Below are 27590 nucleotides of genomic sequence, written 5' to 3'. Positions count from 1 at the left end.
TTTGAACACAGAACGAATGATTGCAGATGAATAAGCATTTACAATATATTTGTTTATACGTTAGGCTAGGTTATGAACATTTTTCAAGATTTGGGAATTGGATAAACAAAGCATTCGATTTAGAAAAGCTGTTCGCAGTTTTGGAATAGTTTGACGCTGAATGCTTTTTACGAGCATAAAATTAAATAAAAACATTTATCATTATCGTTATTTTAATCTGAAGATTCTTGAATGAACTTGAATTAAAATAGAATAAGGTAAAGATTGAGGCATTATGTCAAAATTTCATTGCCTGTTGACTACGTATTTAAAAAGCACGATACGTTCTGTTCTACGCGTTCTGGCAAATGTTTCAAAATAAGATTGTGAAATTGAGAGTTACTTGGTAAAGCAGTATAAAAGTTACCACTAGTTTTCATTACAACTTTTATAAATTGGAAGATAAAATATTAATTACTCCTTAATGTGTTTAAATTTCACACTTGTCATAAGGACTAAAGCAACAGTACTTTTACATTACAAACGTAAAACGAAAACGCCTAGTGTTTACGTCAACCGAGATTTTTATGTAAGTGAAATGTCAAAATGGGAGTGAAAACTTAAAGAAAACAATGTGAAATTACTGTATTTTTTATTCTGAGAATGAAAAGAATCTACGTAATGACGCTATAAAATAACATCCGAAATGTTTACCAAGAAATCTCACCAAGATGTTAAGAAATCGACAGTTAAAATACAGGACTCCAAAAAGGATTCAGCAACCCGACTAAAACACTTAAAAATCGTTTTAGGTAAGGTTTTCTTTGGGTTATGGTTATTTGTAGGGTGGATAGAGAGCTTTAGAAGGTTTTGAAATGAAATGTGTATATTTTGTCGCATCAACATCCATCACATTCCGTACATGCTAATTAGTCGCGAATAACTGTATTATGTTGATGCGCCTCAACTTACTGTGTATTGTACTGACATACAAGTGTTTGTACTCTTATTTCTTTTTTATTTTTGAATAAAATATAATCACTAAATGTATAGTTCAATTTGTTGTACAATATCTATTATGTCAATATCATCCTGAGGATTAGTTTGTGTTTATGAGATCATTCTTCATTTCTAGGTTAATGCGTTTTTCTTATTGTCTCTTAAAAATATAATTGTATTGTCACGAAACTCGAATATTAACAAACAAAATAATCCTTAGTTTCTGATCTAATCATAAAGAATACTTGTATTATAAAAATAGAAGATAGAAACCCATTTATTCCAATAATTCATTTAGTAGTTATTCCAATATTAAATGGTATGATTTTGATAATAACGCTTTCCTTTTAATGAAACATCATGACTTCTTTTTCAATTCTTTTCTACTAATTAAACATAAACATTGATTACAATTTTGCTTTTGTGTTACTCACTATCAAATGAAAATCTTGTTCAAACCATGACAAAGCCATTTATTTTAAAAGGCACATAATTCAATGACCTCTATAGTGAATGCATGGTTACCATTGATGGTGATCGTGTACAGGCAGATTATTTGGTCAATACAATGTTCTGTCATATGCACAGAAAATTGTTAAGTATTTTCCTTGCATGGGGACAACAAACTTTAGGGTTTTAAATAGTTCATCCTCCTATAATAGCCAATAATTATATTGATATATAGGTACATGTTTTGATTTGTAATACTCTAAATTTAATAGCATTTTCCAACTATACTCATACTTACAATAGTATGCTCATACTTGTGTTTAGAACTTAATTGGAAATCCAATCCAATTCAATATACACCTCCACCATCCGCTGACACATCAAAATGAATTATGTTCAGTAACTTTTGCAATGTTTAGTGTCAACAAAAACTGTAGATAAGAAGTCACTTATTGAGCTGACAATCAGCACTTTTTGAAGATCAAGTACCAAGTTTCAGCAGTAAACATATTGTTTCAGAACATTTTGACACTGATGAAGCCAAAAACTACTTTGAAGGGAACTTCAGCCATGTCTACTTTATATTGTACGACAACTTCATACAAGCTGAAAATAATCTGCGGCAACGAGGTAATTATTAACTCAAGAGTATTATCTTCAAAGTGCTGTTGTAAATAAATGTTATATAATTGTAAGATATTCTAACTTTCATGTTCTGAAGTATGACTGAGTGAATGAAAGAACAATTTCCTTGTTACAAGTACCTGCGAGAGTGATGCACAGCCATTTCAAATAACTATTAAAACTGGATAACAAAAATATTCTAAACTAGCTAATGATTAAATAATTAATAGGAAATATATATTGCTGATATAATTTCTTGACATATAAACTACCACTATACCAGTTACCACACATATTTACTTATTATTTTTCTGTTTTTTGCGGTACAGAACTTCCATTTCATCTCGGTGAGTTTTGGGTGTTTTGATCATCAGACAGTATCTCATCTTACATAATCAACCTTTGGATGTATCAAATAAACTGGTTAAATAACGTTAAAAGTTTTAATTAGGAAAAAATAGAAATTAATAGTGAATCATAATTTTTTTCTTTGTTAGTTTTCCACCAAAACTTTAACATTATTTAACTAAACCATATGATAGTATCATTTCTCATGTTGACTTTGAATTTGGTGTTTCACATTGATCCTGGTAGATGCCATTATCTTATCTTCATTAGATTAACCATCAAGATATCATAAACACTTGGATTTGTCATCATTTGCCTTTGGATGATAAGCATGTACTGTTAGATGTATTGACTGCCAGGTTTCACTATAACATAGAATAAGTTTGGAAATAAATCTATTTACCACAGGCCCTAACAAATACAGGATATAGACATAACAAGGATAACTACTGACAGATAACTATAACTCGTCTGAGTCACGCCTAACCAGATAATATGATGCTAATGGGTTGGACAATATGAACATAATAGTATTTTAATGGTCATATTAAACCGACATTGTTTCCAACTTCATGTAACATTCATATGGTAACTTCATGTAACATTGACATGGTAATTGACTAATATCTTATGTATTCTAGTCCACAAAGCAGGCAGAGAGGAACTAGAAGGGGCATTGTCCCTTCTAGACAAGGTATTATGTCTTCTGCCGGAGCTGATCGGGAAGAGATGGCAGTTACACTCATTGACGAGAATATTTTCGAAACTCCTCCATAGCGGGAATTCACAGAAATTAAGAGCAGAGGCTATAAGGTAACTATAGTAACCACTACAATATCTGATTAAACAAAATTAAATCAGCAATGAATATGAATAGTTAAATTGATGCGATGTTTCCTTTTAGATATTTCCTGCTATGGTACCAAGCACTAGGTGACAATGCTCCGAATGAAGTCCATAAAATGTTCGCCACCCTCGTCCCTGGCATGCCTGAGCCCGTTATATTACCAACTGGATCTCCCCTTAAGCCAAACATTACGTCGAACGACACCCACGGCTCTGGCGACTTCAGTATAGAGGACATTATGCATCATCCGAACTTTAACTCTGCTGTAGATAATGCTAAGAAAGTTGTGGTAGAACAAACACCTACAGGTATCATGGGGAAACTCGCTAACGTGTCAGCTTCCATATTCCATGATACAAATGCCCTGAACCCAGTCCAAAGTGTGGAGATCCAACCTCTTCTACCGCCAAGTGCTAACGAAAAGGCCGTTGACAATGAAACTAAATATTTCTTTGAAATACTTCTCGACGGAATGGCCACGTCGGTAACGAAGATACAATGGAGAGACAGATGTCACGCAAAGGCAATGAGATGTTTCGCATTTCTACTGGAGAAATTCAAGATTTATTATTTGCCTGTTATATGTCCTCAGTTTAATGTCAAGAATTCGTTGTATAAGCCTAATTTAGGTAAGTCTGCTATTCTAGTTATATTCAAGTGATCTTACTAAACTTAACACATATTCAATATACTCTTCTTTCTGTCCACAGAACTGCCCGTCCAACACAACATTCTAGAAGACGACTACGTACTATGCCGAGTGACGTTAATCAAATGGGTGGCCAGCTACGCTCACTTCATGAAGAAGCAGGGCAGTGACGGTGGCCAGCCTTCGTCCATGACGAGTACGGGGTCGCATCTGCCTCACTCGAACACCCCGACCCCGGCGACCTCGCTTCACCATGAGGAGGAAACTTCGTTCACTGTGGGGCACCCGTCTGACTCCAGTAGAGCGTCGTCTCATGATTCCGCTTCTAATACTCCGCATCCCAGTTTGGAATCAGGTTTGTGACTTCGTACTGTCGTTAAGTCTGTGGGAAAGTTAACAGTAGGTGGAAGGTGTGTTCAGTGATTGACCACATTGGTGGTTATTGACAACGACCGCTGATGATAATAACCGATTCTCAATCTGTTTCTAAAATTAGGTAGATCAGACGCATATTACCTACTAATGACGATAAAGATACTGTAATAAATGTCCCCTAAATATGGTCATCTCAGTCCGTCTTATTTCCATGTTTCGTAGATTGACAAGAAATTACTTCGATACCTGCACGCACACTGAACACATTATCAGTTACCAATTATTTGCCCCTTTTTCTATTCTATCGACTAAAACCTTCGTTATCTCCTCTCCCCAGGCTCAGGAGTATTCGAAGAGCTAAGCTCAGAACTGGTAGTGCGCGACGTGCTATGCTGTTCATCGCGTGAACACGTGGACTTCACGATAGAGGTGCTGCGGCAGGCGTTTCTACTGCCCTTCTCTCATGCTGCCGCTGTGAGACGCGTCATAGCGCTGTATAAGGACTGGATACAGATGAATGTGAGTTGATATTTTTTAAATTCAGAATGGGTTATGTTCGTATAGCGAAAACAAGTCTTGATACGTGAACGGTAATATTTCTAGAGTATTTTAAAGTCTGTAGTGACCGACCTACCTTATTTATATTAATTTACTTTAATATGTTTTGTATTTCATATAGACCTGATACAGGTGCTTAAGAAACGTCAAGCTAGTTGCACGGTTTCAAATAGTGGGTCTTATGGAGAAGAACCGGCAAGAAACTCCGTAGACACTATTAAAAAAAAAAGAAATGTTTATGTAATTTATTTCGTTCTTGCTTCGCGTTCGGTTTTAATAGGGAGAGAAAATCATCAAATGATTCCTTAGGGAGATGCTAAGGAGCAGCAAAAACTGTCGATATTCTTTATTTGCCCTTAACCTCTTGAATGCCACTAATTAGAGAACAATAGAAAATCAATTATGTCTCGCGTATATGTACGCACCGGCATACAAGGGGTTAACGGTGACAAAAAATCAAGAAACATTTAACCCCACCGAAATACCTAAAAGCATGTCACAATAACCCCAGTCAATAAACCTCTTAAACTTTCTCCCATAACACACAGTTCCGATGGCATATCATAGTGCTTCACGCTTGGCTGGTCACGCACTGAATGCCCGTGAAGCGAGTCGACAGGCGTCCCACTGCGTTGGATATGCATACTTGATTCAAAACATTAGTAATGCAAATATCATCGATTATGTGGCTGTGATTTATTGCCTAGATTTTGTTCTATAGGTATTAAAAAGATGGTTTTAATCCCCCTGTCTTTTGTATTGAAGAACAAAAAAGGCACTTACAATTTAAATCTTCTTTCTGCCCTGTTCCCAAGTCATTTGAGGCGCAATATAAATGCTGATTTCTAAAGGTGGTTTCTTTTGGCTTAGAAAAGTTATACTTGTTTATCGATGCTTGGGCATCAGATAATTTAATAAATAAAAAAATATCAACATAGGATCATGCAATTTGACATTAGTTACTATCTATTCGTTTTCAGAGTTTCATTCTTCATCCATCCGTTACAAGCATCAAATTAACCTGCTACTTTCATTGATCCCACAGGTAGCGGAAATACCCCCATTCCTAGTAGAGAACACGTTCGAACAGCAAGGAGGCGGGGAGCCGGCGATACCGCCGCGGCGCCTGCGCAATGACTCGTACTTGGGTGCTGTTGGACGGGACAATGTTATGGTGCGAGCGGGGTTGCAGGTAAAATCATTTTATTTTTGTATACTATATAAACATATGGAATTTATTGTGTATTCATTATTGAGAATATAAATTTGACGTAATTTGATAATTGAAAACAATATCACTAATGTTATCGATTAGTAATAGTATCGATTTACGAATATAAATTAAAAAATCTATATATTTACTACTTTTGGCCTCTATAATGCTGACTCAACAAATTATGTTCGATATGTAAACTGCTATTTCTCTACCACCCAAAGGTAGACTGTGAGAAAACGCCTAAGGCGTTAAATCCGCCACTGTCCAAAAGTATTAAATAAATAAATAAACGACAGTAATTCGACTACACTAACTGCCTCAATATTCTATGTTGCATTGCACACAAGAGTGAACAGAATCAAATATCTTCTATACCCAAAAAATATTTTATTTCAGAACGTGTTACAAATATTCATGACGCAAGCGGCGAACGTGTTCCTAGCATCAGCGTCGCCGGTGGCTCCTCCTGGCGCGTTGAGTCAACAACAGCTGTTAGAAGAACAGACAGACACGTGCAAGCGAGTGCTCAATATATACAGATATATGGTCATGCATGTCGCTATGGATGCTAATACTTGGTACGTACAGCATTAAGAACATAAGAATATAGTGAGAATATGTTTTCAGCCCCGAAAATGAAATAGACCCCTCACTTGAGAAAATTTTGTTTTATAAGCGCAAACGCCAAAATCCGGTATGAACCGGATATCGAACTCAATACTCCTTCATCCATCCCATTTATTTAAGAAATTATCTCATGTCAAATCATATGGTAGTTACAATGTGAGACTTCTTTTCAGGGAGCAGTTATTGCTAGTTCTACTACAAATAACTTCATTGGTGCTAACGAAAGTGCCGCCTAAAAGGAAACAGGAGTCTTTAGGTAAGCACTCAATCAATATTTAATCTTAATTAATTTCTCTTCATAAACCATGGAGAACAAAATGACTAGTGGAGATGCCATAAAGCAAAATCTCCTATAATTATCTCTCTAAGAAAATAGCGGGCCAAAATGCGTGTGTGCGGAGGACGAGGGACGTTACTGTCACCGTCCTTTATACACCTGCTTTGGACCCGATAATTTTTTGTAAGTGCCTGAAAGAAGGTTCTCGATTCGACAGCATATACATATATTTTTAAATCATTTACGTTGCAAGTAGGCCGTGCAATATAACATTCACCTATTTTTTTTTTTTTTCATATTTCGTCTGATCTAAATGTTTCTTTTTTTCGCAGGAGGTTTCCTAGCCCCGGCCTTATTTCAAACTCTGATAGTGACATGGATCAAAGCAAACTTGAACGTCGCCGTGAAGCCGGAACTGTGGCAGAACTTTATGGAACTGCTCACTAGGCTGACGCACTGGGAGGATCTGATCAAAGAGTGGGCGGTAAGTTCTTCTTTTTAATAACTGAATATAGCGCCTTTTCTGATATTCTTTAACCAAGTGATGACAATGATATACCATGATAGTGTATCTTCCCAATTATATGGGAATTGGCTACCAATCTAACCTTGATGCTCAGCTGAGCACCAGCGTTTCACACGGATCGACTTCCTAACTGACCTCCACAATACAGTAATCCAGGAAACTTGTAACTGTGAGACTTGGCGACTGTCAAAAATACATACAAGTGGCAGCCGGGACCGGTTAACCCATAACACGCTTTTCGAAACACTGAGGAAGCAAACATTGCTTAACCTTATTTTTTAACAAATTAAAACATGATTATTAAAATTTATTAAATGTTTATGATCCTTTAGAAAACAATGGAAACCCTCACCCGCGTGCTAGCTCGTCACGTGTATTCGCTGGACCTGTCGGAGAGTACGAGTGCAGAACGAGGCCGCGGCGGCAGGAGGGTGGCGGCTGCACCGGCGCCGTTACCTAGGCCTGCGCCCCATCATGCTGCTGCTGTGCTGACTACGCATAGTACTAGGACTCCTGGTATGTATAGCAAGGGCAAAGGAAAAAATGTAGTTATGAAAACTGACTGTTTGAAAAAATAAGCCAAGACGGTAGCCATAAGAGGAATATTGTCTGGTGGAAGAGTTGTCTAGTTTCTTAGATATGAAAAAAATATTGGAAAAAGTTATTTTACAAACTATACCAAGTAGCATAGCTTGATTCAATAACTATAAATAAAAATTCAATAACTATAGTTTGATATAAATATGTTTTCCAAAATTCCAAGCGAACTAACTTCTTAACTTACTGCTAGAGAGTAAAGAGACGTCCAGCCAATTGAAAAAAAATCTTAATATTGTTTTTATTTGCACAGGAAAATCACCAAAATCCGGTCACGAGCCTCACCCTCGCAAGGAACCCGGCAGCACACGACGACAACTCACTAGATGTCGCAGTGATCCACATTTGAGCAAACATGCGCAAACGCACACGGGTATGTTGACATATATATCTTCTTAAAATTGCTTAAAATATAATAAATGTCTTGTAATCTGAATAGTACATTAAAAAAAAAACTATTTTAAAATAGTATTAAATGTTTTATTCCTCTTTTAGATACCAAAGAACCAGTAAACGAGAAATCGAGGAGGTGGTATTCTTTAGACTCATTACGGAACTCGACACATGAAGAGAGAGATTCGGCTAGTGGTACGTTTTGTCCCAAAGGGATTTTATACTCTATTTCAAAGTCATAAAGTACATTTTACAATGTAATATTTCTTTTTTTAGGTTCACGTTCACCCTCGCCCGCGCCATCAAGCGGCGTAGAGAGTAGTTCTATCAAAGATTCACCGTTACAGATCGATTTGGCTTCCGATGGCGGAAATGTCGGTATGTATACAAAAAAAACTCCTTTATTTAAATATTGTGATTATAAATAATAAAAAAATGTGGCTATAAAATTCTAAACGATTTTGCATGAGCTTCTTGCTTGCTGTCTGTACCGATGTGAATTGTTTGCTTCTGTGAATTTACTGTTGTCGCAAATGTATGCTTTTGTAAGCTACGTTGTAAATAAAGTGCTTTAAAATTTTTGTAAATAATACTAACCTCTTCCAGCTATCAGCGATCAGATGGTTGCGCAATGTTGCGCAAACCTTTCTTCTTGCGCAACATTTTGCGCAAACAGAAAACAGCAAAACTTATCATCTGGTCTGGCTTGACTAACAAAAAACTGATAATTAAGTGTTAAATGTTTAGAGATAAATGTATTAAGGTATAGTAGGTTCATTGGATCTGGGTATAGCAGAGTGGACGGAGAACGAGGCGGGGCTGGGCGGGCGGGATGAAGGCGTGGGGGTGGTGATGGGCGGGCGGGCGCGAGGCTGGCTGCCCGACGTGGCGGCTGTGCTGTGGCGCCGCATGCTGGCCGCGCTCGGCGACCCCAACCTGCTGCGGGACCCGCATGCCCACGCCAACCTCTATAACTATCTTATACATCTTAATAGCACGCTGTTGAAGGTAAGACCCTGCCTATATAAACTTGATTTTCTAAGCGATAGGTTTTGAAGGGAAAAGAATATAAATGAAAATATAGATTAATGTGATATAGTTTGATAACACACCATTTTAAATGCAGTGTAAAAGTATACGTAGTTGGAAGGACTAGTTGTGATACCTACTTTCTGGTATCGTCTATGAACTATATATGAATGATGAAGCTAGTCGTTTTGTCTTTAAGTCTTTACTTAGTCATGAGGTCTTCCACAATGTTTGTTTGAACAAATGCCGTTTAAGAAATAGTAGCTGCGTCACTGATTTCAGCAGAATTTTATCAGTAGATGTAAATGCGACATATTTTATCTAACGACAATAGGGTGAATGACTCATTGAAAAGAAATATACTCTTATGTTTTATCTTCGCTATCTGTCATCTCCTTTGTTTGTGTACAGCCTCCAATACGATAAATATAAAATGGACCTACGTACTTACCAACACATTCATCCATGTACAGTCATTGACATAATACACGTTCGTCTTACAAATGTAGTATGTGCTGTGTACTCCATGTTTCATATTACATTTTTCCCGATATGTATTTCTGATGCCTAGAGATTCAAGCAACTTTTCTAAGTTTGTATGTACTTTCTAAGTATATCTTAGACACCAATGGCTGATAAAAAGGTGAAAGAAAACATCTTGAGGAAACCCGCATTGAGCAAGCGTGGTGATTAATGCTCAATCCTTCTCCGTGTGAGAGGAGGCCCTGCAGTGCCCAGCAGTGGGACGATAAAAAGGCTGTGACAGTAGAGATTCAAGCAAAAATGACATAACAAAATCCATAAACATCACTGAAGGAAATATGTATAAATAAAAAATAAACCATCACCAGCTTATCTGTATAAAACAATATACCTAAATTATTTATTTCGTATTGTTCTATGTAGTTGTAGGTATCCTGTTGATATTTTTGTATATGCCATTGTTATGATAGAAAAAATTCAGTCATGGACTTCCATAGTCTCTGTGAGGATATAATTGCGGTTAGTGTCTTTATTTAAAACAGGTTATTTTTTATACATATTTGGCCATTTTTTTAGAGAATTACTTATCATCTATAGCAATTTCTTTATCGAATCAATACAAAAACAAAACATGTAGAAAGTAGGTCACAATGAGCCATGAGTTATTTTTACAGTGATTCATCGAAGTACTTAGGTGAATATTTACAAATTAAACCTTCACTATATCAGTCAAAAATATGTTTGCGTCATTGATTAGTTCTGTCTACACAGATGTTGCGTGCTATTTCAATGTCATATAGCTACAACATACACACTTGTATGCTCATGACACATTATAAGAAGAATTGTACACCTAAAGTATCAATTTTATGACAGTACGTAGTACAAAAACTGCTAAATCAAGTTCATTTACCGGGCTCCCACGACGCTAACAAACAATATTTACCTGGAATTGTACACGTTTAAAACGTACAAATTGAACCGGTATCGTGAATAAACACTTATGTAATGAAATCATGACATTCCGACCGAAGCCATCTGTTAATGTTTATCACAAATAATGGCACGCTGGAGTAAGTTATCAGTCGATATCGGAACATGTTTGGCAGATGGTGTAATAGAAAGATCATACGCATTCATCTGTTATTGTTTTTATAAATAGGATTTTTATTGTTCAGTCCGCATGCTTACTAATAGTTCGCTGGCCAGGATTCCGTGAATGGTGTTATTGAGTTTGTGCGACCTGTTGTCCAAATCGAAAGTATTTAAAAACTGCCAATGCGAAAGAAGAGCAGGAAAAAGAAGACTCCTCAGGAGAATCAGGAAGAAGGAGGTTGTTTACAAATATTTCTCGATTTATAAACATACGTTGAGGGTATTTTGATATCGAGAGCGGAAAGTTCACACATTAACGGTTGTTTTGACAGTTAAGCAACGTAAATTCGTCGCGTTTCATGTTATTCGTTAAAAAGACAATATTTTTAGTATGGAATTTAATAAAAATGAGGATTACGTGTTGAATAACAATAACGATCCACATCAGAAGTCTTTCGAAGACGGAGACAATTCAGAGGCAGTGATGTTTATTTGTTTTGTTTTTAAATAATGAAGTGTTACCTATGTATTACGGGATTTGTTATATGTTGGTGGTGATACATGGTGTTTCGGATGGCACGTTAAACTGTAGGTCCCGGCTGTCATTGAACATCCTTGACAGTCGTTACGGGTAGTCAGAAGCCAGTCTGAGACCAGTCTAACCAAGGGGTATCGGGTTGCCCGGGTAACTGGGTTGAGGAGGTCAGATAGGTAGTCGCTTCTTGTAAAGCGCTGGTACTCAGCTGAATCCGGTTTGACTGGAAGCCGACCCCAACATAGTTGGGAACAAGGCTCGGATGATGATGATGGTGTTTTTACAGATAAGTGCGAACCAGACTCTCAATGGGAACACGGAGATCCACGTGCCGTTCAACTTGGTGGCGGGATGGTGTCTCGAGGCAGAGGCGCTGCCGCCCTCGCACAGGTCTGTTATTGTTTTGTTTATCCACTGATTATTGTTTAGCATCTATTGTTCTATACCGATGAATCGGCATTAACATCATCCATTATAAATCTATTCGATGTTAGTATGCGATGCAATGGTGATACGCGCGATTAATGTTCCGCGAACTAGTTAAAATTGTTCTAAAAGAGGTGGAAAGTTTGAAATGGTGTAATGTGTCAGTCAGTCAGTCATCAGTGGAACAAATGTGTGAAGAATGGAATGGAGACGGAAAACAGATCGCTTAACTCCGTTCGTATTATTTACGGTAGCGTTTGTGTATTATTAAGGTTCCGGAGGCTTTTTGAAAGTGATTTTCTGGTTTTGGACAGTTCTCCAGTGATGTAGTTTAACGATAAATCATTAATCATCTGCTTAGCCATTTCCCAACTTTGTTGAGGTCGGCTTTTGGCCTAACCTTATCGATAAATTATTAAAATATGTAATTCTTTCCTTTTTGGTCAGTTTAACCTTTTGGATTTCAAATAACCTTACTTAAAAAAAATATCGACCTCTAGTTATTGATTATTGTAGTGGCTAAAACCCCTAAGATGACCCAGTGACTCTGTGTTCTTTTTAGTCAGAACTTTGCCCAAAGTTTGTATGCAAATGTTAGGCACATAATTTCTAACTTGCACATCTCTATTGTCCAGAGCGGGCAAGCTCCTAGCACTACGCTTGTTATGCGAGTCGACGCAAGCGCAGGGCCCGGGCGCGCCGTCCTCATGCAACAACCGCCTGCATCTCGCGCATCTGCATCTCTACCAGCGGGCGTTGCATCATGGTGAGTTTGTTAAATCACTTGAATCATTAAGAAATTATAAATAGGTATACTCCATAACCTTTTATACCTATAGTTTAAAGACAAATACTAAATCACCATTATGTTTAACACTTCAACCTTTTTCAAAGGAGTCCAGTCCTATTTATATTATTGTCTTGGACCTCATTCCCAAAAACAGCAAGCGAACGAGTCCATCTATTAAAGATTCAAATTATTTTTACTTAGCTTCCTCCTACTCAGGAATCCGCATAAGACAGGAATACGCAGAACAATTAAATTTTTTTTTATTATATCAAGCCGAAACTTTTTACATAGCCCGAATTAAAACTTTCTATTGTAGGTAATAAGCTAACCCTGACTATGTATTAAGTATTTTTGTACCTGAACAAGTTACAGTTCAATGATGTCCTTCCCAGGTCTGACCGGCGAGGATCGTTCAGTAGTGGACGTGCTAGTAGAGCACGCGGCGCCGCGCTACCTGTCCCTAGCGTTAGACGGCTATTCCCTACTACTGCTGGACTTCGTACACGCCTCCACTGTGGTGCTCAACTCCTCGGACATGGGGCCTACGGTGAGTTGTGGAAGGTTCTAGATCTTGAGTGTTTAGATGGAGATCCTGTGGAGCTGGAAATGAACAGGCTGTTACTTCTCTGCTTTTAAAATAGCTATCAAATGGGTGGCTTTAAGTTCTCTTACAGTGGTTTAACTAACGTCCCGTGGGAACTTCGATAAATGGGCAACATAACAACAAACACTGAGATTTTTTCCAAATAATTTAGTAGTTCCTGAGATTTGCTACTTCTAACAAACTCTGCAGTTTGACAATATGAACTTCACACTCAAAAAAAACATTAAAATAAATTAGAGCTATGCTATTAAAACGGCTACGCGTTAATATACTGGAATCGAGATGTCGTATGTTACGGTTTCTTATTATTTTTAACAACATTCTAATTTCCAACAAGAATGTATAAGTATTATGTTGTGAGATGTACAAATAATATTTGTATAAAATTCTCCCCATTTTATATCAGTGTCCCCGCACGGCAGCGGTGACGTTCCTTGGCTCCCTGCTGTCGTTACCCGACGGCCTGATGAATGCGCCCATGTTGCAGCCCTACCCGCACCAATACAACACCGTGTCTTGTCCTGACCTTAAGGTATGTGTCTTTGATTTAATACATATTTACGGAATTATAGCGGCTTTGAAGATCGAAATCGTTTACTCAAATTAGGCTTCTAAATCAGCGCTTTTCGAACCTCAGAACAAAATACATTTAGGTACAAGACAGCTTCAAAGCGCCCATGGGTCAAGGGTTTCACCTCATCCCATGAGTTTATGCGTGTAAGCGGCGCAAGCGCAACAATGTGTTTTTTTGTATTTCCTCATGCATACTTTTACTTTATTAAAATTAATATTAGTCATTGAAGTTTCATATAATATGAATGTCTATATGTAATATCAATATGTTTGCCTTATTTTTATCCCGTTGGATTATTCTATACTTAAGGTAACGTTTCGATGTGAGCGTCTTTAGCGTCAGTAGCGCCGCGATTGTGACGTTACGATAGTGACAGATAGATGTCACTGTCGCGGCGTTGCTGACTGCTATAGACGCTGCGTCTGTGACGCTTAGTTCGAAAGGCTACTTTATACTACTACACCAAAATTTAAAGTCACACATCGCCATATTCTTTCAACAGGAGCATGTACTCAACATAGTAGTGCGAGTATGCCGGCGGGAGGGCGGGGCGGCGGCGCGGTGCGCGGGCGCATGCGCTCTCACCGCGCACGTGTGTCACCTGCTAGCGTCGCGCACGCACTGCGCGAGGCTGCCGGCCTACGTCACGTGTCTGCTGCAGATGCTCATGGTGAGTCTAGCATAGACATTGTGTTCCTACTACGTGTAGTAGTGCGAATGTGCCGGCGAGAGAGCGGGGCGGTGGCGCTGCGAGCGGCCTCGCATCGCCGCGAGATGCCTCGCATCGCCGCTGGCAGCCGCGGGCGGAACCATCAACAAGACGCACGAGGCGCGCGGTCGCTCGCGGCGTCGCTGCCGGCCGCTGCCACTCGGGACTAACTAATGCACTATGCTATAAACAAAATCCAGACTTATATTTTTACTACAAGTACTTATGTACTTTGTATTTCACAGTTCAGTTAGTACTTAAATACGCATTTTTATCAGCTGTAACAAAGTCCACGGAAACATCTGCTTAAAAGTATCGAATTTCAGTTCGTCACAATTAGTACTGATAATATATTCGTCATCACACCAAGTATTGTTATGGTTTTACCGCTAACAATATAATGTTCGATAGTACCAAGTGAAAGGAGTTTTTATGTCTCAGCCAGTCAATTAGCATATACATTCTACAATATGCGCAATTTTTCTCAAGAAATTACGATTTTGAAATCGCTTCGTGCCTATTCAATGTGATGTCTACGTGATATGTGGCATCAAAAATATGCGGGAAAAAGACAAATTTTATGGCTATATTACTGCCACAAATTGGCAATAAAAATGTTATTGTATTAAAAAACTAAGATTGGTAAATTCCTGAAAATAAAATATAATTGCGAAATGAATCGTAAAAATCTCTCAATCTAGCTTAATCGAAACTTTAGCAAAAAACACGTTACCAATGACTTGTAAATTGTTCACAGATGAAAAATAAGAACATCGCGAAAGTGGTGAGCGACTGTATCCTGGTGCTAGCTGATTATACGGACCGAATTGTTGAAATGTATCCTGGGCTTGCCGGTAAGATAACTATGTAGATCATAACTTTAAAAAATACACTTCTGTCTGTATAAATAGAGTGAGAATTCAGTACCTTTAAAATTATGTAATTCTTAAAAGTTTTCAAACTCAAGCAAAGACTTCGGGAATTTTGTATGCCTATTTGAACCATTTCATACATGTTTTAGATAAGTTTAATATCATATAATTTAAGAAAAGAAAATCAATTTGTTGTCCATGCCAATCGCAAAAAAATGGTGAAGACTTTCAACCTACTAATAAATTATTTTTTACCCCAGGTAAAATAATCAAGTGGATATGCGCATGCCTAGCGCAGATCTCGCCAAGCAGCGCTCGGGACACAGTGAAGCCACTGGCGGGCTCGTTGCTGCTGTGTTTAGCCGAGTTCGCAGTCAGGTGCGGACCCAACTACCTGATGCAGGAGAAGGATGGAGAACAGTCGCTGTTGCTTATGATATTTAAGGTTTGTTGCTTTAAATACATTTTTGTTAAGTTGATATTATATTCTTGCGGCCTTTAGGCCTAACCTCCACCAAATCGGACTGGAGGAGTTTTTAAACAACCTATTGTAATTTCTCTGCTATGGGAAACCTTTGAAGAGGTAAAGACAAGCTATTTAGGTAAGGCTATTGGTTATTTGAAAACTTCTTTGCTGCGGCTTGGTGGAGTCTGGGCCTAAAAGTATTTAGATTTTTGCAGATTGTTCCATTCAACTTCGTCTTTTGAAAGTGTTTTGTGTAAATATTTATTATAGGATTATCAAATAAAATCATCAAAAAATACATTGTATTACTGCAATATATTCATACAAAACTGTTACGAAAAAATATACAAACGTTGACATTACAAAATAGTTAACAGTCAGCTGAGTGTAGTAAAACCTACACAACCGCTTAACAACATGTTTGTTCAAACATTGGCCACATGAATGTTAAGACATTCTATTGTGGCCAAGTTTGTGCAAACCACGGAGGAAGGAAAGACGAGCGGAGATGCCATAAGGCATGTAGGTCAGGCGCCATACTGTAGTTCACGCAACTTACGGTGAGCGTGATCGGTTACTAGAACTAACCACGCATTCGGGTTCCTTGTCATATCAAGACGAATCTATCGAAGATTGGTCTTTATTGATTAGTGCTTTGGATTTAAATAAAATGGGCGGTTTCTAAAGAACTCCTCGTTCCCCGAACACCTGCATTTTGGCGGGCTACTTTCTTAACAGACTTTGCGATATGACATCTCCGCTAGTCATTCTCTTCCGTGGTACAAAAGTTGGTGCCTATTGCTGGGGCTGCTCAACATGCTCCTGGGGCTGGAAGCCGTGCTCGTCAGCTACGAAGGTGACGGTGTATGTCAGGCCGTCGGTACCAATGTACTTGTAGCTGCCGGACACTTCGAGAGCTTGGTGGTCGTCGCTGATCTGCTTGAGGGTGCCTTTCTCTTGGCGTGATGTACCGTCGCTTGTTTCGAAGCTGTAGAAGAAAGTTTTAAAATTAATTTTAAGAATAAAAAAAACTGGTGCGTTTTAATTTTAGGAGATGTAACTTAGTGGGGTGTTAGCTCATTGGGAGAATTGGCGATTTGATATTCCAAAGACTATTATTATCTCTTATTCCATTACAATGCACTATGATAGATGCACTTAGTACAGATTGAACACATAAGCTAAGTCCGAAAGAGGTGTGACAAATCCTTGTAAACTGTATCTGTGTAGGGAGTAGTTTTCCCCATATCGTTATTTGCAAAGAAAATTCTAGAGAAGGCTATAACTTACTCGAAGGTGTACCCATCGTGGGACACATCAGCGTCTTGCTTGAGGATGTACACAGGGTGTTCCGCGGGGGCTTGTCCGTGCTGCGGGGCGGCGGCCGCTACGGCGAATAGGGCGAGGGCGACGAGTACCTGATTATAATTAATAAATAATGTAATTATCAATAAAAAATAAATTCATACACATTAAACAAAATAGACTTGATAAAATAATTATTGTATCGATCTTCAAACACTGAAATCCTTATACTCACGATCTTCTGCATGTTGAGAATGTACGAGTATTTTGAGAGGAGATGAAACGGCTGAAAGCAGCTGTTGACTGTGCCCACTCAAACTACACCTGCCGTTTTAAACCCAAACCTCTGACCGGTGACAACACTATTCTTTCGTACGTAATAGGGTGCTAATAAATAATATAGCAACGTACTAAGAAACTGTATGGTGATTGCGTAAACAATTGTTTGTTCTTACAAAATGCGCTCGGGCTATCTTGTTAGCGAATTTACATGAGTGGTGTGGCGTTTGACCTATTTTTTGTGGAGAGGTTATATGGTAATAGACATATGAATCCTTAATTAAGTAGGTCCTTGTTAAGCTAAAACTTACACTCTACCTACGTCTTATAATATTATTGTGTTGGAATAAATGATATCATATGTGTATTGTCTGCTTTACATAAATAGAAATGTTAGCACTTTCTTTTACACAAGCAATGGAATCAAAATCAATGAAGTACTTACATATTCGTTGTATATATTTACAAGCTCAAATATTGTTAGAATAGACTACTGTAAAAAATGCTAACATACATTTTGGCGCTAGCCTGAGCTAGAAGACGACCCCAACATGGTTGGGAAAAGGCTCGGAAGAAGACGATGATGGTACATTCGGGCGCAAAAATCCATCCATATTTTTTTTGGAACTCTTTCTAAAAAAACACTTCATAATTCATTAACAACATATTGTTTGATTGCAGGTGCTCTACGTAGTAATGAAAGGTACTAACGGATCTGATATCGAAGGCCTATCCCTACCTGTCGACGAGGACTTTGACCCCAACATTCAGCTGGACAACCTGGGACCCAAGACGTCCCCTTCCTCTACCATAGACGTCAAACTATGGGCACAAACGGTAAGTTGTTTGGACTATTAGGTAGTACTTGATGGTAATTGTAAAGGTAAATAGAGTAGGTTTGCTTAATGTTTACAAATTGTACCTAATATGGATCGTGGCATTTTAGTTTGCGAAGATTATATAGGCGAAATCGATATTAAGAATAATTTAAGATAAGTCAATGTGTGTTAAATTATGTTACCCCAAATTAAACATCAATATATTTTTATAAAGAGATTCTTTAAATTGCTATTTTCGTCTAGAAGCAACCGCGGTGTAGCCCTTGTTTAAAATATGTTTAACAAAAAGTATCGATACAAATTGAACGTCACTATCATTACCACAGATATGCACGCAACTAGTGCTATTCCTGGGCCACTGGCCTCTCTGGAACGGGTGGCAGGTATCATCGTCAGTGTGCGAGCAACACGACAGCCCCGCGCTGGGCGGCGAGCTCGGGCCCGCGGTGCTGTCGGCGCCGCACGTGCAGATGTTGCGTCTCAGTGACGCCACTCTAGCGTCGCTTATAGAGCTGCCCGCGCTCGATATGCCGGCTGCCACTACACCAGGTAACATACAATGTTGTTGAGTATATAAGTGTGCCAGCAACACGACAGCCCCGCGCTGGGCGGCGAGCTCGGGCCCGCGGTGCTGTCGGCGCCGCACGATGCAGATGTTGCGTCTCAGTGACGCCACTCTAGCGTCGCTTATAGAGCTGCCCGCGCTCGATATGCCGGCTGCCACTACACCAGGTAACATACAATGTTGTTGAGTATATAAGTGTGCCAGCAACACGACAGCCCCGCGCTGGGCGGCGAGCTCGGGCCCGCGGTGCTGTCGGCGCCGCACGTGCAGATGTTGCGTCTCAGTGACGCCACTCTAGCGTCGCTTATAGAGCTGCCCGCGCTCGATATGCCGGCTGCCACTACACCAGGTAACATACAATGTTGTTGAGTATATAAGTGTGCCAGCAACACGACAGCCCGCGCTGGGCGGCGAGCTCGGGCCCGCGGTGCTGTCGGCGCCGCACGTGCAGATGTTGCGTCTCAGTGACGCCACTCTAGCGTCGCTTATAGAGCTGCCCGCGCTCGATATGCCGGCTGCCACTACACCAGGTAACATACAATGTTGTTGAGTATATAAGTGTGCCAGCAACACGACAGCCCTTTCTTCACCAAATCCTCTTCACTGCATTATATCTAGTATTTTTATTGAATCTTTCCAGGCCTAATGACGTCAGAGAAGCAAGTGCGAGTGCTACTGCGTGACATCGCCGGCAAGGCGTGTTGGGATGCATCAGCGCTCTACTATGACCCCTCTATAGCATCGTCTGAGACCGTGGAACCACTTGAAATGCCTGACAGGTATGCTACTGTACAACAACATTATTTAAAAATAGCTTCCGTCAGCGGTTTCACCCGTGTTCTGGAAAAACTACTCCGCGAATCCGGGTAAAAAGTAGCCTAAAGTCTTCCTCGATAAATAGGCTATCTAACATCGAAATATTTTTTTTTATCGATTCAGAAATTTATGACATTGGCGCGTTCCAACAAACTCTTTAGCTACATATAATATTAATAGTAAAGGTGGCACTGTTTCTTTTTTAAATTATGTTATGTTGTTTTGTAGTATGGAATGTCCAAGAGACAACACTCTGTCGTCCCTCCCGCCGCCTCTGCCTCCGGATCTATTGCCAGACTACAAGAACTGCCCGCCCGATAAACATCAATTGGATCATGTAAGTCACTTTGGATAATATTTTCTTGTATTTGTTCAAAAAGCTTTCTGGGACTTCTCTGGAGCATCAATTTTTCCCAGAACAAAATACCGCCCCGCCTATGCACAACAGTTATTTTTTCCAACATAACAGTGCTTTCATACCAGATCAGTTTCCGCTCGATTCTTTTCCGCACGACACATGCCTAGCGATAAAAAACCTATCGTGCAGTTTCGCGTATCTTCGTTTGAACGGGTAGTTGTCAATTGTTATTGCGCGTATACGTATCTACGATCCACGAAGAAAAATCGAGTGAACAATCCCCTAATGTAAAAACGCTGTTAGTCGAGTTTAGTCAAGCTTTAGTTTACAAAACAAGCTATATGGTCAACGAGAACTGCAATTTTTTTCCTTCCAGGTATTAGCATACATCGGCCACACTTCCCCAGAGGTAGTGTGTGGCAGGCGACTGGACGAGGCGGGTCCGTCGCCGCTGCCGCCCGGCGCGGAGGACGAGCTCGTCGCCTCCTTAGTAGCTCACCGGAACAGTGAGCGACAGTACCTCGCCACCAGAGATAGGTAAGTGTAGAGGCATACATAGAGCACACTTCACCAGAGGTAGTGTGTGGCAGGCGACTGGACGAGGCGGGTCCGTCGCCGCTGCCGCCCGGCGCGGAGGACGAGCTCGTCGCCTCCTTAGTAGCTCACCGGAACAGTGAGCGACAGTACCTCGCCACCAGAGATAGGTAAGTGTAGAGGCATACATAGAGCACACTTCACCAGAGGTAGTGTGTGGCAGGCGACTGGACGAGGCGGGTCCGTCGCCGCTGCCGCCCGGCGCGGAGGACGAGCTCGTCGCCTCCTTAGTAGCTCACCGGAACAGTGAGCGACAGTACCTCGCCACCAGAGATAGGTAAGTGTAGAGGCATACATAGAGCACACTTCACCAGAGGTAGTGTGTGGCAGGCGACTGGACGAGGCGGGTCCGTCGCCGCTGCCGCCCGGCGCGGAGGACGAGCTCGTCGCCTCCTTAGTAGCTCACCGGAACAGTGAGCGACAGTACCTCGCCACCAGAGATAGGTAAGTGTAGAGGCATACATAGAGCACACTTCACCAGAGGTAGTGTGTGGCAGGCGACTGGACGAGGCGGGTCCGTCGCCGCTGCCGCCCGGCGCGGAGGACGAGCTCGTCGCCTCCTTAGTAGCTCACCGGAACAGTGAGCGACAGTACCTCGCCACCAGAGATAGGTAAGTGTAGAGGCATACATAGAGCACACTTCACCAGAGGTGTGTGTGGCAGGCGACTGGACGAGGCGGGTCCGTCGCCGCTGCCGCCCGGCGCGGAGGACGAGCTCGTCGCCTCCTTAGTAGCTCACCGGAACAGTGAGCGACAGTACCTCGCCACCAGAGATAGGTAAGTGTAGAGGCATACATAGAGCACACTTCACCAGAGGTAGTGTGTGGTAGGCGACTGGACCAGGCAGGTCCGTCGCCGCTTAATAATAAATTACCTACCTCCCTGTTTAGTCCAAGGTTAAATTAGTACCTCCTGGTTTGTATAAATAGAGATAAATAAATCTGAATATATAGAGGGTATTTTAGCCTGAATTTATTGCACCGAAATGGAAGGGAAACGTCCTTTATGTCAGTTGTATAACGTTTGAACCTAATAGTCAAAAGCGGTATAAACATGGCCTTGCGGTTTGAGTCGAGTTGAATTAAGATCCCTTTTTCTAAGAACTCATAAGTAACTCCAATATTAGGCTGCAACTATGCATATATTACAATCCGCTAGAAAACTACGTCAGGGCTGTGACGTATCGTATCATAAATCCTAACTTACACATTGAAACTGTATTTACACCCTCTCAATTGCAACCCCCCAGCACATCAACCAGCCTCGAAGAAGAGGAGACGGTATCCCTCTGGTCCCGCGCGTCGTCGCGTCCCTTCGGCGTGTGTCGCGCACTGGCGGCGCAGCTCGGCACGCTGGCACCGGCTAGACGCACTCACGCGCATCTGCTGCGAAGGACTGATCGGTTGTTGAGGGAGCTCAGGAACTTGGATGCGCAGAGGTAATGGAATCACATTTATGATCATAATTTGTCACAGCATTGTCGCATACCATTAGGTGAGTGATAAAACACGAGCCATCACTACATAGTATAAAACCAAGTCGCTTTTTCTGTCCCTATGTCCCTTTGTACGCTTGAATGTTCAAAACTACGCAACGGATTTTGATGCGTTTTTTTTCAATAGATAGAGTGATTAAAGAGGAAGGTTTATATGTATAATAACATACATTACATAGTGGGGAAATACTGTTACCCTGTGCGAAGCCGGAGCAGGTCACTAGTACATACAATAAAAAAATATGAGAGGTGTTTTAGAATTTAGTAAAATAATAACACACTAAAATAACTTTTGATTACTCTTAGCGACTGTAAAAAATGAATAAATAACAGCCAACTTGTATAGATGCCAGCACAGCAAGCTACTAAAATCTGTTTTAGTTTATCCTCAATAGATTTTCAACTTTACCTCTAAAACAAAAGGTGCATGTTCCCAATATTGAGTTTAAAATTTTAGAGGTAGGAGTACCTTGATGTATTACGTCTTATAATCAATCAAGACCGGAGCTGCTGTCGATTATTCACATCGATTAGCCACAAACTCTCCAGTTGTACATTTGTATAACCATGTTCTTTTTCTTCAGATGTCGCGAAACGCACAAGGTAGCAGTGATATACGTGGGCAAGGGTCAGGAGACGCGCAATGAAATACTCTCCAATAGGTGCGGCAGTCCCGCGTATGAAGCGTTCCTTGCTGCACTGGCTTGGGAGGTATGTACATGTTACCATATCATATGTAATAAATATCTCAATGTATGTTATTTATTGACATATCTGAAGATTTCTTTTTTTTTTAATACACATAAGAGACATTGACTAAGGTTATTATATATTGTCATAAATTATAGAGTGCTATTTACTTGTTCTTTTTATCGACTGAGCTACAGGTTTAATCACCTAACAAGCCATAGCGTCAGAGTTATCTCAAATCCGCCTGACTGACGGCCTCTGACGTGGACTATTTACTGTGGTTTTCAGTAGTTGGCAATATTATACTCAAAATGGATGACGGTTTAAATCCACAAAGCGCAGTCATGGTCGGGTTTTTGATTTTACTAACGTTCATATACTTTACTGTTTGTGACACAATTTATAGACTCGAAATTTTCTACTTTAAATATAAATCAAAAATATCGATAAAAATCCCCTACACTATTTTCCCTCACTTTCCTCGTTTTATTCGCATCATTTCAATTGTATATCGCAGGTGGAGTTGGAAAGTCACGTAGGCTTCACGGGCGGTCTGCGCGGCGGCGGCGGCGGCGGGGTGTCGGCGCCCTACCTCGCCAGCCTCACGTTAGAAGCACTGTTCCACGTCGCCACGCGCATGCCTGCCGACTCGCCTGATGCTATACTTAATAAGGTGACGTTATATTACATCTATGAGAGACTTCTTTGAAGAAATAATTTGTGTTCGACAGTACGCATGGGTATGCTGATGTTCGAGGAAAATGTAAATCGATAATAAATTGTGAGTTCGAATCTCGAGCCTCGATAATCCGTTGTATGTCGAAACATAGACATACGCGAGACAATTGAATTTCTATTGTTTTATAATTAACGATATTCAAGCAGTTAGCAATTACGTATATATGTTTATTTGTAATGCGAGAGTGATAGTAATGCAGTGGTAGGTATTATACACTTTTTCAACCGTCAAAAGCAGTCGTTACGGAGCTTGTATCTTCTAGATCGTAACTAGGATTTTTGTTTCGACATATTAATTTGTTATCAAGAATCAAAAGTTTAATTATATATCCCCACAGACTCGACACCTGGGTAACGATGAAGTCCACGTGGTGTGGAGCGAGCACTGGCGGCCCTATAAGCGCGACACGCTGCCCACGCAGTTCTGTGACGTGCTCATAGTGCTGTACCCTCTGCCCGGCGGCCTGCTGCGCTGTACCGTGTCGCGGAAGCCGGACGTGAGTAGTGATGTGCCGTGATATCGATACTTATAGTGGGCCGTACAAGCGCGACACGCTGCCCACGCAGTTCTGTGACGTGCTCATAGTGCTGTACCCTCTGCCCGGCGGCCTGCTGCGCTGTACCGTGTCCCGGAAGCCTGACGTGAGTAGTGATGTGCTGTGATATCGATAGTTATCGCGGGATTACCGAAAGTAGTAATGCTGTTTTAACTTCAATAGTGACGGATGGCAAAGGTTGAGGTAATGCGTAATTAGTAGTTGTATTCTAAAACCATTGTCTTTATAATAATAAATTAAAAACATATTTTTAATAATTTATAAATTAATATTTTTTTATGTTAAATTTTACGCCAATATTCGCAAAATTTTTAAGCCAAAATATTGCGGATGTGCTTTATTTGATGTGAGCGTTTTTATAAACTGAACAAAACCTTATAAATTCTCAATATATCTGTATGATACCCGTAGGTGTGCGTATTCGGCCCGCTATGGGAAGAATGCATCATCCGCGTGAGCTGCGTGGCCGCCCTGGTGCGCGGCGCGGCGGTGGCGGGCGGGCGCGCGGTGCGGGCGGGCATGGCGCTGTACCAGCACGCCTACGCCGAGCGCTCCCGCGAGCTCGACGCGCTCGTGCGAGCTCACACGCTCCCCTCCACCTTCGAGACCTTCGTGGAGCGGCTCCGCGACCCCGTCCCTGCCACCCAGCCGCACGGTAACGCCCCAACCCGACCCACTCGGCGACGACAACTCACTTAGGTTTTACCCTTTTTTTTATTTTGTACGTGTACATTTTTTTGGGGTATATGTTCATTGGTTGGGTTATAAATGGTACGCTTATTTTATGCTGCGATTCCGAAATTCTATGATACCTAAATAAAAATAGCTTTTTACACGTGTCATAATCAACCTCCTCGTAATTACCAAGTACATAGTGATTTAATAACATCGAAATCGAAAAAAACTGCACGATATTCTACGACGAATTGTAAAAATAAATACCGAATCCATCCAGTGGTTTGGCCACAGGAGTCATTTTTCGTTTTCATAATTTACAACATCATGTGTAAAACAGAGATAAAGTTAGGAGTTTTTTTTTTAAATTTACTTTGTTCGAAATAATCTTTTTTTATTATTTTTGCGTATTTTATTTTTTTCTTTGTGCTAATCAACATATATTAACCAGTATATTAACGTATTTTTAATTTAATGTGATTAGGTACGATACACTTTGAATGTTAATTCATGAAATTATAAAGATAATTTTGTACTGCTTCCGAATGGGTCATGAATGGTGCGCTTATTTTATGCTGCGATTCCAAAATTCTGTGATAAAAATAGCTTTTTAAACGGGTATCGTCATCATCAACCGCCTTATATTGTAATTACATTGTAGTTAGTGATATATTATCGACATCGAAAAAAACTGCCACCTAACCTGCTTATACTAACCGTAAGTGTCGCATTGTGTGTATTTTACTACTGTATGGATTAGCAAAATATTAATGAGCATTATGTTGTGGTAATAGATCAAGGCACGGGTCGGCTGGCGGCGGCGTTGCTGGACCACGGCGCGAGCGCGTGGGCGGGCAGCGGCGACACGCACGGGGTGTCCCCGCGGCCCTCCAAGCGCCTCGGCCCCTTCAAACGGCCCCCGCACAACGCGCACCCCGCCCCACATACAGCGCCGCCCCTAACCGCCCCGCCCCCGCTCTCCGCGCCCTCCTCCGCTCCTCGTCGCAACCGGTGAGCAAGCCCTCACGTCGCCAGCTTTCTACATCCTCCGATATCAGCCAACGCAGTCTCCGGCAGTCGTACTTAGCTTCGGCAAAGATTCACACGGCGAATACTCATACATTCACTATGTAATTGTACGGGCTTTTAGGACGTAACAAACCTGTCCAATGCGTTCTTCATATAGCATTGTCGGTGCTCGAGAGTCACAGGTGGCTCACTACATCCAAACGCTAAACGCTATGGTGCATAACTCGTTACTTGTAGTACTCGAGATATTGTTAGACTTGATCTGTTTTTACCTGACACTTTTATAGATCGAATACAATTACACTCTTACCGAAAATAAAGTCATGGACAAACATTACTTGATGAAATTGAGCAAACGTGATATCTTTATGGTTTTGTCCACGCGGGTCAATGTTTCGGTCTCTTTACATCTAAGATGCTATAAACCTGAAGGCCAGCCGCAGTCGAAATGTTCTGTGAACGTCTCCGCTCCGTATCTTAGTTAATTCGTCCATCGAGAGATTATAGCACTAACTTAACGGACTTAAAGGAATTTTCATGTACTTAATATGTTATAAGCTTTTAATATCTGTAGAGTCTTGCATTTATAATGTAATGTACATGCTTGCTGTTAGCTTGAACCGTGCAGACTGTAGAGTTGAAATGTTCAAAACATTTTGACACATATTTTTATGTAAATGTCTTGTAATAAGCGAACTGTAATCAGCAATCATTCGACATTACATTGGTGTTTTCTGTACATATGTAAACTAGTTTTAGAGCTTTAACTGTTGTAGGTTTGTTTATACGATACTATTTATTTGCATAATTGAGATTTAAATCGAGTCCCATTCGTTGTTATTATTTATTTTGTAGAGAGGACGTATGTTTATCAGGCTAAAACGTACGCGATAGAAACCAGGTAAATTTATATAAGAAACATGCGTAGTTTCATGTCATTATTTCACAATATATCCTACACATACTGCTCTAGTATGCTTTAAGTGTTTCAGGAGTTATGAGCTTTCTTTTCCCGTCCCTATTTGTACATTGGTATTTTTTTGTAAGAAATTATTTTCCAATTTTGAAATGACCTACATTCCATTCATTTGTTTGAAAGTAATTTCGGATGTATTATTCTACGCGTGAACTGAGACATCGTGGTGATAATATTGTGTAACAATCGACTTGCATTTATGGTTTACCTGTGGTACTCACGACAACTAATCTGATGCATTCCAATCAAAATATTTTTTGAAGAATCTGTATTGTTTCTCAGTATCTCTTAGATTTATTATTCATTAAAATAGTTATTATTATTTATTAATCTGAATGATTATTTCCACATTTTAATTTTAAACAGTATTTTTATAGTTGTTAAGACTGACACAAGATTATGTATTGCAACACTAAGTATTAAAATGTTATATTTTATTAAAACAATGTGGTGGTATTACTTATAACTTATTACAGCTAATTTATTATTGCTAGTATTTGTTGATTGAAATAGCTTCGAGAATGTCACTTATAATAAGTAATCCAGATATTAACCCACAGACATTATCTAATGTAACCAAATTTTTATATTTAAAATGATGTAAAAATAAAGTTTTGTTAAACTTT

At 40.2% G+C, this 27590-nt stretch overlaps 2 protein-coding genes across 2 annotated transcripts; one reads left to right on the top strand and one right to left on the bottom strand.

Moving 5' to 3' along the window:
* Positions 1 to 536: 536 nt before the first annotated feature.
* Positions 537 to 27590, top strand: LOC110378587 (probable Rho GTPase-activating protein CG5521). The gene is made up of 34 exons (XM_064039598.1): positions 537 to 791; positions 1948 to 2058; positions 2382 to 2399; positions 3042 to 3213; positions 3305 to 3876; positions 3958 to 4251; positions 4609 to 4790; positions 5875 to 6021; positions 6442 to 6623; positions 6846 to 6928; positions 7282 to 7433; positions 7808 to 7991; positions 8326 to 8445; positions 8568 to 8660; positions 8742 to 8843; positions 9259 to 9473; positions 11894 to 11997; positions 12669 to 12799; positions 13216 to 13370; positions 13834 to 13959; positions 14504 to 14671; positions 15468 to 15564; positions 15843 to 16027; positions 18314 to 18469; positions 18798 to 19020; positions 19677 to 19815; positions 20081 to 20189; positions 20587 to 20747; positions 22066 to 22242; positions 22884 to 23010; positions 23507 to 23662; positions 24066 to 24224; positions 24696 to 24939; positions 25754 to 27590. The coding sequence occupies exons 1-34, from the start codon at positions 686 to 688 to the stop codon at positions 25972 to 25974; spliced, it is 5571 nt and encodes a 1856-aa protein (XP_063895668.1). The 5' UTR covers positions 537 to 685; the 3' UTR covers positions 25975 to 27590.
* On the bottom strand, positions 16636 to 17600 carry LOC126056289 (endocuticle structural glycoprotein ABD-5-like). The gene is made up of 3 exons (XM_064039844.1): positions 17589 to 17600; positions 17339 to 17466; positions 16636 to 17036 (listed from the first exon to the last, which is right to left on the bottom strand). The coding sequence occupies exons 1-3, from the start codon at positions 17598 to 17600 to the stop codon at positions 16844 to 16846; spliced, it is 333 nt and encodes a 110-aa protein (XP_063895914.1). The 3' UTR covers positions 16636 to 16843.

This window comes from Helicoverpa armigera, chromosome 20 (assembly GCF_030705265.1).
Source record: "Helicoverpa armigera isolate CAAS_96S chromosome 20, ASM3070526v1, whole genome shotgun sequence".
NCBI classification, from domain to species: Eukaryota; Metazoa; Arthropoda; class Insecta; order Lepidoptera; family Noctuidae; genus Helicoverpa; species Helicoverpa armigera.
Note: the sequence above shows the minus strand (reverse complement) of the source record. Positions and strands in the feature narration are given on the sequence as shown.